We start from the raw sequence: 15,621 nt of genomic DNA on the forward strand, positions 1-15,621 counted from the left end.
ACACTAACACCTTTGTCCATATTCTAGCAAAGGCCTAAGGGGAAAGCCTGTGTATCTGAGAGACTAAATTCTCTCTGCAGACCTGGACATTTTCCAAAGTGGCTATGGCTGACGCTCACCTGCGTATGCTTCCATACAGTCTGAGGGCTTGATCCAAGTCTCTTTCAAGTCAATAAGTTGGATGTCCATGGGAGTTGGATTGAGTACTAAGAAATTACCAGGAAGGACAATATATCCACTAACCATAGAGCAGTGTGTCCCAAACTTGGGATGCCACTTGTGTAGGGAAAGCCCGTGGTGGGCCAGGTCAGTTTGTTTACCTGCCGCGTCTGCAGGTCGGGCAGATCGCGGCTCCCACTGGCTGCGGTTCGCTGCTCCAGGCGAATGGGAGCTCCTGGAAGCGGCGCGGGCCGAGGCCGAGTCTTTTAAAATCTTTTCTAATGGCCCAGTCCTATTCACCCTCACTCACAAGGTATGTCTCATTGACATCAGTGGGATTATTCATGTGGAAAAGGGTGTGCAAGATTGGACCCTAAAGGTGGAATGCCCAAGGAAAATTGCACTGTAGTTGTGATTTCCTCCAACTGGAACTTTCTTTGTGTTCCTTGGATGAATCCACTTGTTTTCAGTGGTACAATATTTTGCATTTTATTGATATCAGCAGGCTTAAATTCGGGTTTAAAGTACAGATATTACAAGAGCCTATATCTTGATAAGGTCCGTGGGGAATGCTCATTTGTTCTACTTTGTAGTTAAAGTCCTAAACTGTTGTTCACACTAGCTACATTTCATTTTTCTTTTGCTGTCTGTCTTTCTCATGCCATTTTCCTGCCTTTTCTCCCCAGTTTCATATAAGGAATATGTGCCCAGGAATGTAGAGGAAGGAAATTTTCTCTTTTTCCAAGCAGGTATTGTATCCAGTATACCTGAATCTTCCTCCTAGTCCAGTGGGAGTGTTAGATTACTGCCATTTAAGGGCCTGGTTTTGCATCTCTTTGCCTCTGCCCAAGAGAGAACCAGGAAGGGACTAGCAGGGCTTTTGGAAGTCAGGACTGAGGAGAATAAACCAAGCTAGGTGGGAAAGGTTGCAGTGTGACCCCTGTATTACACCTGGCTTATGCATTTCTGTTGTCTCCTCACTTTCATAAGTGCCAACATCACTTACCAATTAAAAAAGATTCGGCCATCAATATTTACTTTAAGCTTTATCACCTAAACTAGAGTAAAGTAGGGGTCAGCAACCTTTCAGAAGTGGTGTGCCGAGTCTTCATTTATTCACTTTAATTTAAGGTTTTGTGTGCCAGTAATACATTTTAATGTTTTTAGAAGGTCTCTTTCTATAAATCTATAATATATAACTAAACTATTGTTGTATGTAAAATAAATAAGGTTTTTAAAATGTTTAAGAAGCTTCATTTAAAATTAAATTAAAATGCAGGGCCCCCTGGACCGGTGACCAGGACTCGGGCAGTGTGAGTGCCACTGAAAATCAGCTTGCGTGGCACCTTCGGCACACGTGCCATAGGTTGCCTACCCCTGGTGTAAAGTTTTCTAAAATTTCTTATAGGACCAGTGTATGCTGATGTTCTGCCTTTGAGCAGCAACACATCACTTGATTTGCAAGTGCAAACCAGAGACTTGTGTTTTGTGTTTTGTCACCCTGCTATTTGTGGCTTCATGTAATTTTAGTGGGCTTTTTGGAAACTCTTGCAGGTTTCCCTTTTCTTCTGCTCCCTCTCTCCTTCCTTTTTTCTCTCTTCACTTCCTTTCCCCTACTCACAGCTATATTGATCCTTTTTGATAACTCTTTCTTCTCTAAAATCATTACCCTCTGATGTTATGTGCATGGCTATCTTTTGAAGTCAGTATATTTGCCTTAATATTTATAAATACATAGGCTGACTTGGTGGGATATCATATGTAGTTCAGTGTATCCAGGCTTACAGGGTGGAGTCTATTTCATATAGCCATTGTTGCTTTTCTCTGTGTTATGATTCTCTGTGTTTTGCTTTATATAGCTTTATTCTTTATGCTTGCCCCCAAAACTCAATAAATACAATTTAAAAAACTTCATTCCACTTTAAATTGGACCCTGATGGAAGTTGTGCAGATCTCCATGTTTGGTCCTCACACTTTCAGAGATGAGAGAGCCATGTTCATTTCCCACAAGATATCCCATAAACCGCTTAATTCCTCGTTAATTCTCTCCTGAATGTGGACTGAGCACTTTTGAATTTGATTTTTCTATAGTCCTTCTCTTTTCAAGTCCACTTGAGGGACTGTTTTTGACTCCTCACGTCCCCCAGTTAGACTAGGAATTGCAGTTGCCTGTGAGTTTCTTATTATCTTACAGAAGGCTCCCTGCAGTGAAGCATGGATGGGAGGAGAACAGGGAAGCAAATACCTTGTATTTCTGTATGGTCTGACACAGCTGAGCACAGATTATGACAATGAGCAGCAGTGGCAGGGCTTTACTGTCAGAGAATGCTGCAGCAACATTATAGCCTCTTGCCATCAGTGTCATTATGCCCACAAGGACAAAGCACAGAAATGGGGAAAGGAGTAAAAATCATCTTTAGTGGATCAGAGATTTTTCCCTTTTTGTGTAAAAAGTTTTAATAGTGAATCAATGGATCTCATTATGAGGTGTATTCTTCTCTCATGCACATGCATGTAAATCCCATGTATTTGGAGTGGCACTGCATGCTTCATTCTGGGCTTCAAATAAATATAACCAACATTTATACAGCCCCTTTCACCCCAAGGATCCCAAAACACTCTAACCACACATAACCATTTATGTGCAGGAGTCATCTCACCCACCCCACAACTAGAGCCATCTCGGGAGTGGAATTTGAAGCTATAAAGGTGCACAGGAAAAATGCACAACAATTTAAGACAGGAAATGAATAAGAATTCTGTTGTCATTAGAAATTGAAGTGGAACATTAGATTGCAGGGAGGGAGTTTTACTTTCTGAACCAAAGCAGAATATAACTGACATTTGGGATTGGTATCTAAACAGTTCACCTAGGACCTGATCCAATGCCAGTGCAAGAAATTGGGAAAACTGATTTTAATGTGCACACAGCATCTCATTTATAACGTCTGTTTGGTTTCCCTGAAAAAGAAACTTTCTGCCAAATAAGCCCATTTATTTTCTTCTTGTCCCACTGGAGACAGACCTCGCTGTGACACCACATCAAAGCAGTGTCATTTAAACTAAACTGTTTCCTCTGTTTATTTGTAACAGGCTCATTTCATTGCCATGAGAAAAAGCCCTTCTTCAGGGGAAGCAGCAGAAACTGCTCACTTGGTGGCACAGGCTGCAGTTGCCTCTAAACAATCAGAGCACAAGGATGAGTGCCTTTTGAAGGTTCTGAATAGTTACCATGCTGTCCTGCTTGTAGGAATGCACACTTCAGTAAACGCTGCACACTGGATCACAGTAGATTTAGTCCTTCTTGCACTGTTTCTTTCATTTTGCAGACTTTGTATGACTGTGACATCGTTTCTCAAGGCATACCGGAAGCTTTTGATATGTATCACCCTCCACTTAATCCTTTGCCTTTTATGAGCAATAGCTAAATCGCCAGAGAGAGTTACAGAGGCAGCCTTGAAGCCACAGAAGATGTTCTAAACTGAAGGCAGGCATTTGCCATTTCTTTCTAACGTGTTTATCCACCTTTTAAAATCATTAGTGAGCTGCAGCCACTGCTATGACTGAACCAATAAGCGTGCTGCTGACTGCAATCTCTTTGCATTCCCTTGCTGAAAGTCTTACTTTGCAATTTGAAGTAGCTTCAAGCAATCAATCAGTGTGTGCAGCTATAGCTATACAAATGTACTGTATCCAAAAGCCTTGGCACAGGGTTCATAGAATCATAGATTATTAGGGTTGGAAGGGACCTCAGGAGATCATCCAGTCCAACCCCCTGCTCAAAGCAGGACCAATCCACAAATGGCCCCCTCAAGGACTGACCTCACAACCCTGGGTTTAGCAGGCCAATGCTCAAACCACTGAGCTATCCCTCCCCCCATGGCAAAGTTGCAGTGATCAAATTTTAAAAGCCTACCATTTATCCTTTTGGGACCCTACCACTGAAAGTTTTTTGTCCTGATTTAGTATTTTGCTATTCTGTTGGACTCTTTCAGTCCTATCAGTTAATAATAACCTAGTATTTATCGATTTGGTTCTCAACCAGGGGTACGCGTACCCCTGGGGGTACACAGAGGTCTTCCAGGGGTACATGAACTCATCTAGATATTTGCTTAGTTTTACAACAGGCTACGTAAAGAGCACTAGCAAAGTCAGTACAAACTAAAATTTCATACAGACAATGACTTGTTTATATTGCTCTATATACTATACACTGAAATGTAAGTACACTATTTATATTCCGGTTGATTTATTTTATAATTATATGGTAAAAATGATAAAGTCAGCAATTTTTCAGAACAGTGAGCTGTGACACTTATGTATTTTTACGTCTGATTTTGTAAGCAAGTTGTTTTTAAATGAGGTGAAATGGGATACACAAGACAAATCAGACTCCTGAAAGAGCTACAGTAGTCTGGAAAGGTTGAGAGCCGTGGCTGTAGAGCATATTGCATGTTCCTTACACTTGAAACATTTTCTACTTAATTTTCTGTAAACACTGGATGCACAGTAATCAGGGTGACATGTAAGGGCATCCACCCTAAACTCTGATTGGATGAGAGTTCAAAACTGTCATTAAGGTACACTGATGGAGCCTCAAAGCCAGAAGCACTGAGACAGAGCTAGAAGCAAGAGGATTTGACTCCCAAGAGGGATGTTATTCAGTGAATCTGAAATTCACCCTGGTACAGAGAGCTTGGTACAAGGCTCTACATATCACTTAAGTCTCATGTTATAGCCATAAGTGCAACATAGGAGCATAAATCCACATTAGAAAGGTGAATTTCACCCAGAGGGCATTTTAAATGTGAGAATTTAGAACATGGGAACAGAAGTCTATTGTTCAGTTATTGTGAAGTGAAAGCAAGGAGGTTTACTGAAGGTTTAGAAATGACCAGAGAGAACCAGGACCTTGTAATTTATAGAAAATACCTTTATAAGATTTCTGATGGTGCCTGAATGACTAAGACTGGCTCAGAGGAACAGATAGGGCCACCTACTCTACGCCATACGCTGACTATCCATTTCAAGCAGATCAGTTACATACAGTGTGTGGGGAGAAGATATTTTGACATAAAATTACTTATGCTCAGTATCTTAGTGGTTTATAAAGTGCTGCTGGTAAGTATTCTCATGCATATTTTAAAAGGCTATTTCAGGTGACCCAAATGAGGAAAGCCATGCAAGACTTTGGGATGGCAGTTTTATAAAAGGAAAACAAATAAGAGGAACAAAAAACTCTTTCCAGCAGTTGTCAGCTATCCCAGCCCATAATGGGCATTAGGAATATGTTCAGTGCTTCCTCATGACCCTGAATTAACAGGGTTTAATCTGTTTGCAATTCCCTTGGAATGATCTACCTCAACCCTTAATTGAAGATGCCAATATCCCCTATAGCAGTGTTTCGGCCTGCGCCGCTTCCTGCAGCTCTCATTGGCCTGGAGCAGCAAACCGTAGCCACTGGGAACTGCGATCGGCCAGACCCGCGGACGCGGCAGGTAAACAAACTGGCCCGGCCCGCCAGGGGCTTTCCCTATGCAAGCAGCGTCCCAAGTTTCGGAAACACTGCCCTATAGGTTCAGCTATTATTTTAAATCACAAAGAAATTAAAGAGGCAGGAATGTATATTCCTTATGGGGAAAGCAAATTCCTGCAGTCTCATCCTGGTTTACACACTGACCAAATTTGAATACTTGAATGCCCCATCAAGTCTTGCAGCCTTTGAGACATTTCCTGTTGTTTGTGTTTTTCTGCACATTTCTCTTTCAATTTTTAATTTTTAAATTTCTTGCTTGTAAAACTGAGTAAGAAACTGTGACAGTGTTGTCATTAAAAGTTGAAATATTTTTCATTATATAGAGCAAAGGAAAGAGCTTTGATCTCTTTCAGCCCTGTGGCCTTGATTCTTCCCTGCATCAGGGCTAAGTCTAGTGCCAGAACTGAGGGGGCAGCAGTACTTCTCTCCTGGGACTGCCAGGGCTGGTTCTGTCCCCAATTCAAGTTTGGATATGCCTGAAGGTTGGCTTAACTTGTGTCATATCTTCACTATCTGGGGCATGCCCCTGCCTACCTTCATTCTGCTCCACCGTGCCCCCAGATCTGAAGAGGCTCCCTGTGTTGGGATTATTTCCCAGGTGTACTTTACAGCTACTTTTTAATTATGGCCCTTTAGTCTCTGGAGGGGGGACACCGCCAGACATGGTCAAGTTGCTGCTCTGAATGTGGGCTTGGAATCCAAAAGTTGGTTAAGCTACCAACATTTTATGATTAAAAAAATTCTAGCTACAGATTACTAGTCAGCCCTTCTCTGAGCAAAATACAATTATGAAATTATCAATGTAAAGATTTCTTAAGTGCCTTAACTTCTTGGAACTGTTTACAAATATTAATGAACATATGAAGAACTGCCTTAAAAAACAGTTCAAAAGTGGCTGCTCTTGTTTCAGCCAGATTACCCTTTTACTGTTAGGCAGAGTGAGGAAAGGGGGAGAAAGTAACCAATTACTGAACAGATAAACATGCTTTAGATCATGCTCTGAAGCTCATGGGTCCTGAACTCTGGCGAACAACCACTTCCAAAGGTGAGAGCCCTGTGCTGAGAGAGTTTTGCTGTCAGTTATAGGCTCTAGCAACCAGAATGGTCTGGCTGATCTAAATTAATGTGATGGAATATGTGAGAGGTGATCTCACAGGTCCCAGACCATTGAAGACTTTCAAGATAGTAATTAAAATTTTGAACAGCAAACAAAAGCAGTCGAGTTGCCAATGCGTACTTGAGCATAGGTGGACTAATAACTCCTCTCACTCAGAAGGCAGCACCTTTCTTAGCTGAAACTTCCAGCTGTTTTTCAAGAATAGCCCTAACAATTGCATATGGTGGCTGTCTAGCCGGGATGTGACAAAGGCATGGCTGCCCATTGTGAGGTCATTTATCTCAGCCCTCACCTACATCACCATGACACTTCATATTTTTGTTCTAAAATACTCTAAGAAAATAAAATTCAAATAAAATAAAACAGAAAACTTGCCAGAGTCTGTGGACTATAGTTTACTTTTATAATGCCATGACAGATAAAATAAAATTTCAGATTTTACATCCTCTAGTGAGTACATGCTTTTTGAAGTCACCTGCTTCATATAAGGAGAACCTATCACAGGAACAGCTACATAATAGGAATTTTGAGCCTATTTCCTCAGAACACCCCATCTATATACAGAGTCTAGGGAGGGAAAAAATTGCTCAGTGCCCACTTCAATTCGTTTCCACTCTATTGGCCTGCACAGTGATACTAATCTGGCTAGCCTACCAGTGCAACCAGTGTCAAACTTTATACTAACACTTCTCCCCAGCACTGAAAGGCATTCAGGATATTTGCGTTTTGTTTATAGCTTTTTCCATAAATGATATTCAAATAAAATAGCTTTTGGGACAAAGTGTACTTGAATGTAAACCTTCAAAGGCTGATAGCAAAAACAGAGCTGCACACAGGCAGCCTTGTTTGGAATTGTTTCCCTCTTCGCTTTGCAATGCTTGAGCCCTTCCAGGCTGTGTTCTTTAAAGAGTATTTAACTATAGAGTCTGTGCATCACTGCAGACATGAGACAGAGAGACTTTCCTTTAACTATGCCATTCCTTCCAAGCACGCAGTTGCCACAGGTTAGTAAAAACCTAACATCACAAAATCGTATCTGCAGATTTGAGTCACACTAAGTATTACTTCAGGATAGGTTCTATTTATTGTACGCTTTCAGATTTTAAATGTATGTAGATCTAATATATATCAAAGGTGCTCTGCTTAGATATGTCTGTACTTTCCACTTAGTTTATGGTATAAATTATGGCTTTGACAAAATATGATATAAATTTATACACATTTATAATTAATCTAATGCTGATATATTGCACTTATATAACACTTTTCCTCCAAGGATCTCAAAACACTTCATAAACACTCTTGTGCCAGTATTTAGCCTTAGATGGAGTTTACCACCAGCTTTAGGTTGCATTCTCAAGCAACCCGACTCCAAGAAGACCCAGTCCTGGCGCACTGGGGACTGCTACCGGCCTCACACCATCCACAGGCACCTCTTAAAGGTTTCACACTGGGACCGGGTCTTCTTGGAGTCAGCTTGCTTGGAAATGCAGCCCAAAACTGGTGGTAAACTCCATCTAAGGCTAAATACTGGCACAAGACCGATAGTCAACAAATACCATAAGGGAAAGTTGAAAAGAACTTTGAAGAGAGAGTTCAAGAGGGTGTGAAACCATTAAGAGTTGCCCATGGATGGTGTGAGGCTGGTAGCAGCCCCCAGCACGACAAAACTGGGTCTTCTTGGAGTCGGGTTGCTTGGGAATGCAGCCCGAAGCTGGTGGTAAAGTCCATATAAAGCTAAATATTGGCAAAAGATTGATAGTCAACAAATACTGTAAGGGAAAGTTGAAAAGAACTTTATAAACACTAATTATTTATGCCTTAATCTTGTTACTTATTTTACCCATTTTAGGGATGAGTAAACTGAGATTCAGACCAATTAAGTGATTTGCTCAAGATGCCACAGCAAATAAGTGGGAGAACTGGGAATAGAATTCAAAAGTCATGACTCCAGTCTTACTAGATCCCATTCCCTCCCAAAAGTATCTATATATAATACTAATTTTGATACAGTCTTCAGATATTTATAGTATATTCATACCATGAACATGTTCATATTCAATATATTGGTTTTCAGCCTTTTGTCAGAGATCATATGTGGTCAGGTGAATTCATTTCTGTGATGACCCTACCTATTATGAAGTGGGTGATTGTCACTTAATAAGGTACATATGGTTTTGTTCTAACCGGACAACAGCTCTCATTGCAATTCCAAATTAAGATAAAACCTTAGATACTTCAAACTAACTTCAATAATAAATTTTCATATTTTAGTATGTTATATGGGAAACCTGTCAGGACTAATTAATATAGTGATTTTCTTACTTTCCAAATATTATCTTTTCCATTCATAAATCACAGTTACGTGCCCATCTGGATAAAACAAATAAAAACAGTAGCTTTGCAGTTATTTGCACTAGTGAAGAGATGCTGATGCCATTTTAGCATTAATGACTCACAGTCTACTGCTGGGATTTTCCAAAAGCTTAAAGGAGTTAAACACAAAACTCCCATGGAAATGTAATGGATTTTGGGTACTCAGTTCCCTTAGGCTCACTTGAAAATCCCCGCCTAACGTACCTTTTCATTATCACACATACCACACATGGCATTTTTGTTGTGTTTTGTTTGGTTTGTCAACATTTTGCGGATACTCCAGTCAAAATGATTCACTAGGAAGTACTTATCTCTGAAAAGAATTTAAGAACATAAGAACGATCATACTGGGTCAGACCAAAGGTCCCTCTAGTCCAGTATCCTGTCTTCCAACAGTGGCCAATGCCAGGCACTTCAGAGGGAATGAAAAGGAAAGGTAATCATCAAGTGATTCATCCCCTCTTGTCCATTCCCAGCTTCTGGCAAACAGAGGGTAGGGACACCATCCCTGCCCATCCTGGCTACTAGCCATTGATGGACCTATCCTCCATGAACTTATCTAGTTCTTTTTTTAATCCTGTTATAGTCTTGGCCTTCACAACATCCTCTGGCAAAGAGTTCCACAGGTTGACTGTGTGTTGTGTGAAGAAATACTTCCTTATGTTTGTTTTAAACCTGCCGCCTATTAATTTCATTTGGTGACCCCTAGTTCTTGTGCTCTGAGAAGGAATAAATAGCACTTCCTTATTTATTTTCTCCACACCAGTCATGATTTTATAGACCTCTGTCATATCCCCCTTAGTCGTCTCTTTTCCAAACTGAAAAGTCCCAATTTTGTTAATCTCGCCTCATATGGAAACTGTTCCATATCCCTAATCATTTCTGTTGCCCTTTTCTGTACCTTTTCCAATTCCAATATATCTTTTTTGAGATGAGATGTCCAGATCTTCACTCAGTGTTCAAGATGTGGGCATACCATGGATTTATATAGAGAAATATGATATTTTCCATCTTATTATCTATCCCTAATAATTCCCAACATTCTGTTATCTTTTTTGGATTAGGATTAAGGATCACCTAGTTTGCAGGTAAGGGCTTACAATTTGGTATCACGTGGGGTGCAATATTATACTACAGAAATTCCTATTGCCCACCTTTTTTTAGCACTTCTAGATTAACATTATGCCACAAATAGTATCATCTGCTAAAATGTAATTTTTTAAAAAATTCTCTGGTTTCCTAGTGATTTTTCATTAGTGCTGACAGTTTTCCTTGTGCAAACTGTAAGCAGGAGATAGATTCTGGATTTCAATAAACACTTGGACGGTGCTTTTTATTCAAGTATCTTAAAGCATTTTACAAATGCTAATGAAGCAGGCCCCACAAGTTAGTGAAATTGAAGGCAGAGACATTCAGTTATTTGCCCCGTTACACAGTGAGTCAGTGCCAGAGATGGGATTAGAACCGAGAAGTCTTGACTCACTGTACTCTAACAGTATAATTTTACAGACCCAGATTACATGCTGTGTAAAATTTAACAGATTTTTAGATTTAGACTTTCCCCAGTTTGTAACTGACCCTGTTGTCAAATTACATCAGTGAGAGAACGTCTCTATTTTATCATGTGTTGATAAATGACTCCCAACTAAATGGGTCACAAAGTGGAATAGCCACCCTTCACATACTAGCTTACTGAACAGTGTTGCTGTTTACAGTGTGTTGCAGTTGTAGTCACAGTGAACTGCACACGTTGCACTTCCCTTCCTTTTGCATACCTCCTGAACAAAATGGGAGGAGGGCAGAGAGGCTGAGCTCCTTAAATTAACCTTGTAATAACTAATGACTATGGGAGTGATATTAAAATAGCTGCTACTCAGGATGCCAATTACCAGCTAGTCCAAATGCCAGAGGTTAAGAAAGTGAGCCAGCGCCCTATGGAAGACTAGGTATCAGATAACTGATGAATCAAGAACAGATTTTAATGTTAGTAACAGGACATCTGGCGTTCGCTACAATTCTATTGTCCAATGATGAATTTAAACCAAATTCCATATTGATTGGCCTTATTTTTAGTAAGAGAATAGGTGCAAGGTGTCAGATGTGCATAAATTCCTGATTTGTGTCAGTGCATATGGTACTTTATGTGCAAAGAAGAGATGCGCTTACAGCTCTTTCTTCAGCCATCCCTCCAAAATGTGTCCTTGTATGTCTAAGTACTTTTGTGAAATTCCTAGACTGGGGAGGGAAAAGCCCCATGTGTTTGTTGACGTACATGTTGTAACATAGCACATAAAAGCAGAGGACCTAAAGACCTGATACAGGAAACATTTCCAGTGGCACAAGGGATCAGGCCCATAGAAACCAGAATTGACAAAATACAAATGTATTTTCTAACTGGACAGTTATTGCACATTTAGAGCCAAGAAACAGATAATTTAGGGAGGGAGAATTTCTCTGGCTTTTCCCCCTACAAATAAATCACTACTTCTCTTCTTCCTTGCACATCGGCCCTTTTAAAGTAATGTTGTTAGGCAGAAATATTAAATGAGCAGCAAATGTATTTTACTAATGGAAATCCAAAAGGAAATTTCATGAGCACCTTTAAGAATATTTATCTTTGTACAAGTAATTGTGCTTCAATTGTCATAGAAGTTATCATACAAACTAACAAAAGTAGGAAATTAAAGCAATATTTAGAAATCATTTACTCAAAATGAAAAGTTCCTTACACTCATTATTTATTGTTGTTAAAAGTGAAAAGACTTTTTTTCTTTGCACAGCTAATAAGAACATAAAAATGGCCAGTATCCTGTGTTCTGACAGTGGCCAGTGCCAAGTGGCCCAGAGGGAATGAACAGAACAGGTAATGATCAAGTGATCCATTCCCTGTCGCTCAAAATAGAACAACCATTTACAGTTTTAAATCTAGGCAGTTGCTTCGTATTTTACTCTTATAAACCTCTGCATCCTATTTCATTTAGATTTCTAATAGAGCTGGTTGAAAAAACTGAATACGTGGTGAAATTTTTGATGAAATTTTTGACTGAAAATTTTGATGAAAAATCAAATTTTGAAAAATTTAGACCAGCTCTTGAGTCTTACCTGGCACTAATGAGGGCCAGATTATGGAGTTCTTGCCCATCATGAAGTGCATTTATCCATTTGAGTAGTCCCCACTGAATCCAGCATTTCACTTGGACCATTTGTTTCTCATGGGGTAGTGTGTGCTAAATCTAGCATAGCATAGCATAGCATCTTCCTGGTGCAAGTTTACAGCTATGGGCATGACGGTGGCAGTGTAAAGCAGGGCCAAGAGGCTCACCTAAATGAGTGCAAGTCTAACATTACAAGGAAGATCATGCAGAGCTTACAAAAATGTATGCCGAGACATGTGATCCTAAAGCTAGTGCAGGGGTTCCCGAATTGTGAGATGTGAATTTTTTTTCCCCTCTAGTCAGCACTGGTGAGGCCACATCTGGAGTACTATGTCCAGTTTTGGGCCCCACACTACAGAAGGAATGTGGACAAATTGGAGAAAGTCCAATGGAGGGTAACAAAAATGATTAGGAGGCTGGGGCACATGACTTATGAGGAGAGGATGAGGGAACTGGGCTCATTTAGTCTGCAGAACAGGGGCAGCTTCAGGCCCCAGCACGCCAAGCATGTGCTTGGGGTGGCAAGCCACGGGGGGCGTTCTGCTGGTCTCCGCGAGGGCGGCAGGCAGGCTGCCTTCAGCGGCTTGCCTGCGGAGGGTCCACTGGTCCCGCGGCTGCGGTGGACCTGCCACAGGCATGCCTGTGGAGGGTCCGCTGGTCCCACGGCTTCGGCGGACCTCCCACAGGCATGCCTGCAGGAGGTCCAAAGCCACGGCAGACCCTCCACAGGCAAGCCGCCGAAGGCAGCCTGCCTGCCGTGCTTGGGGTGGCAAAATCCCTAGAGCCGCCTCTGCTGCAGAAGAGAAGAATGAGGAGACATTTGATAGCTGCTTTCAACTGCCTGAAGGAGGTTTCAAAGGGGAGGGAGGTAGGCTGTTCTCAGTGGTGGCAGATGATAGAGCAAGGAGTAATGGTCTCAAGTTGTAGTGGGGAAGGTCTAGGTTGGATATTAGGAAACACTATTTCACTAGGAGGGTGGTGAAGCACTGGAATGGGTTACCTAGGGAGGTGGTGGAATCTCCATCTTTAGAGATTTTTAAGGCCCGGCTTGACAAAGCCCTGGCTGGGATGATTTAGTTGGGGTTGATCCTGCTTTGAGCAGGGGATTGGACTAGATGAGGTCTCTTTCAACCCTAATCTTCTATGATTCTAAATTTTTGCAAATGGAATCTGTAACAGGGTGTTCTGTACCCTTTAAGGGGGTGGAACTTGGGGCTAGCACTGCCTGTTCTGTGACCTGATTCTTTAAGGAAACAGGTATTGAAGAGCGCAGTGGACTGGCACCAGCTGTTAATCAGGTAGATACCTCTTTAACATGATAACATCCAGCAGGTAGGTGACGCTCGTGGCGGGAGCCTGGGGAGGAGAATTGCAGGAAGGCATTGAGTCAGGAGGGAGGCTCCTTGGGATGGGAACCAGAAGCAGAAGGGAGATTGTGCAAGAAATGCACATTGGAAAATATAATCCCAACTATAGATACAAAATGATGGGGTCTGAATTAGCTGTTACCACACAAGAAAGAATTCCTGGAGTTATGGATATTTCTCTGAAAATCTCTGCTCAAGGTGCAGCAGCAGTCAAAAATGCTAACAGAATGTTAGGAAGCATTGGGAAAGGGATAGATAAGACAGAAAATATCATATTGCCATTAGATAAAGTCATAGTACACCCACACCTTGAATACAGTGAGCAGTTCTGGTCGCCCCATCTGAAAAAGGTATGTTAGAACTGGAAAAGCTACAGCGATGGGCAACACACATCATGGGGGTATGGAACAGCTTCCATCTGAGGAGAGATTAAAAAGGCTGGAACTGTTCAGCTTGGAAAAAAGACAACTAAGGGGAGATATGATAGAGTTCTATAAAATCATGAATGGTGTGAAGAAAGTGAATAAGGAAATATTTACCCCTTCATGTAACACAAGAAGCAGGGGTCACCTAATGAAATTAATAGGCAACAGATTTAAAACAAACAACAGAAAGTACTTCTCCAGACAATGCGTAATCAAAAAAGAAGTAGATAAATTTGTGGAGGATAGGTACATCGGTGACTATTAGCCAGGCTCTGGGTTTCCCTAAGCCTCTGACTGCCAGATGCTGGGACTGGACAACAGGGAATGCATCACTTGATAATTGCCCTCTTCAGTTCATTCCCCCTGAAGCAGACGATAGGATATTGGACTAGATCAGGGGTAGGCAACCTATGGCATGTGTGCCAAAGGCAGCACGTGAGCTGATTTTCAGTGGCACTCACACTGCCCGGGTCCTGGCCAGTGGTCCAGGGGGCTCTGCATTTTAATTTAATTTTAAATGAAGCTTCTTAAACATTTAAAAAACCTTAATTACTTTACATACAACAATAGTTTTGTTATATATTATAGACTTATAGAAAGAGCCTTTCTAAAAATGTTAAAATGCATTACTGGCACTCGAATCCTTACATTAGAGTGAATAAATGAAGACTCGGCACACCACTTCTGAAAGGTTGCTGACCACTGGGCTAGATGGACCATTTGGCTGACCCAGTATGGCCGTTCTTATGTTCTTAGGCTATTTGCATGGGTAAATTTCTCAGCATGGTTTGAGGGCTCTGCAATCTGGCCCTGAGAGAGTAATATAGGTTAATGACCTCCAATTTCAAGAATATGTTACATTTATTTAGATCTGGCTGAGAAGTATTTTCAAGAGAGCATTAATGCTTTTAAAGAAGCTGAAGGGCTGGAGAGTGCTAAATGCCTTGGAGCTGTGGATGATTTCTGTCAGTTTCTTATAGCCACTGGACCACAGTAGGTAAGGAATTTTGGAAGATCACTCTGTCTTTATCCATTGACACACTTTATAAGTAGTGATGTGTATATTTTTTTGCTAGAACCTTTCCACAGAAGTGGTATAGTTCTCACAGTCAGCTCATGATAGAGATGATGGTGAAGAAAGAGGAGACTAAATAAATAATTCATATTTTTTGTTTAGAATAATTAGGGTTCTTTCCATTTGGGAATTATTGTAAATAGCTCATGATTTTTAGAATTATGTTATTTGCCCTTTTTATAAATAGTTTGTTTTCATATTGAACTCTGTGATCGTTCGCTATGTGCTATATATCATGAATGGAAAGTGATTGGTCACCTCAGGCATATGATATTGTTTGTTTCCTGATTGGATGATCTGAGCTTTTAGAAATAAAATTCCCTTTTTCTGTATGTACTAGGAGTCAATAACCTTTGGCACGTGGCTCGCCAGGGTAAGCACCCTGGCGGGCTGGGCCGGTTTGTTTACCTG

The 15,621-nt window shown here is 41.0% G+C and overlaps 1 protein-coding gene across 1 annotated transcript in view; it reads left to right on the forward strand.

The window, feature by feature from the left end:
* The window catches only part of TTC23 (tetratricopeptide repeat domain 23), a 47,729-nt gene that overhangs the window by 20,160 nt on the left and 11,948 nt on the right, over positions 1-15,621 (forward strand). Inside the window, 1 exon segment of the mRNA XM_030578206.1 lies at positions 3,253-3,519. Coding sequence (XP_030434066.1) covers positions 3,253-3,519 — 267 coding nt within the window.

The sequence above is a fragment of the Gopherus evgoodei genome, chromosome 10 (assembly GCF_007399415.2).
Source record: "Gopherus evgoodei ecotype Sinaloan lineage chromosome 10, rGopEvg1_v1.p, whole genome shotgun sequence".
Lineage (NCBI taxonomy): Eukaryota > Metazoa > Chordata > Testudines > Testudinidae > Gopherus > Gopherus evgoodei.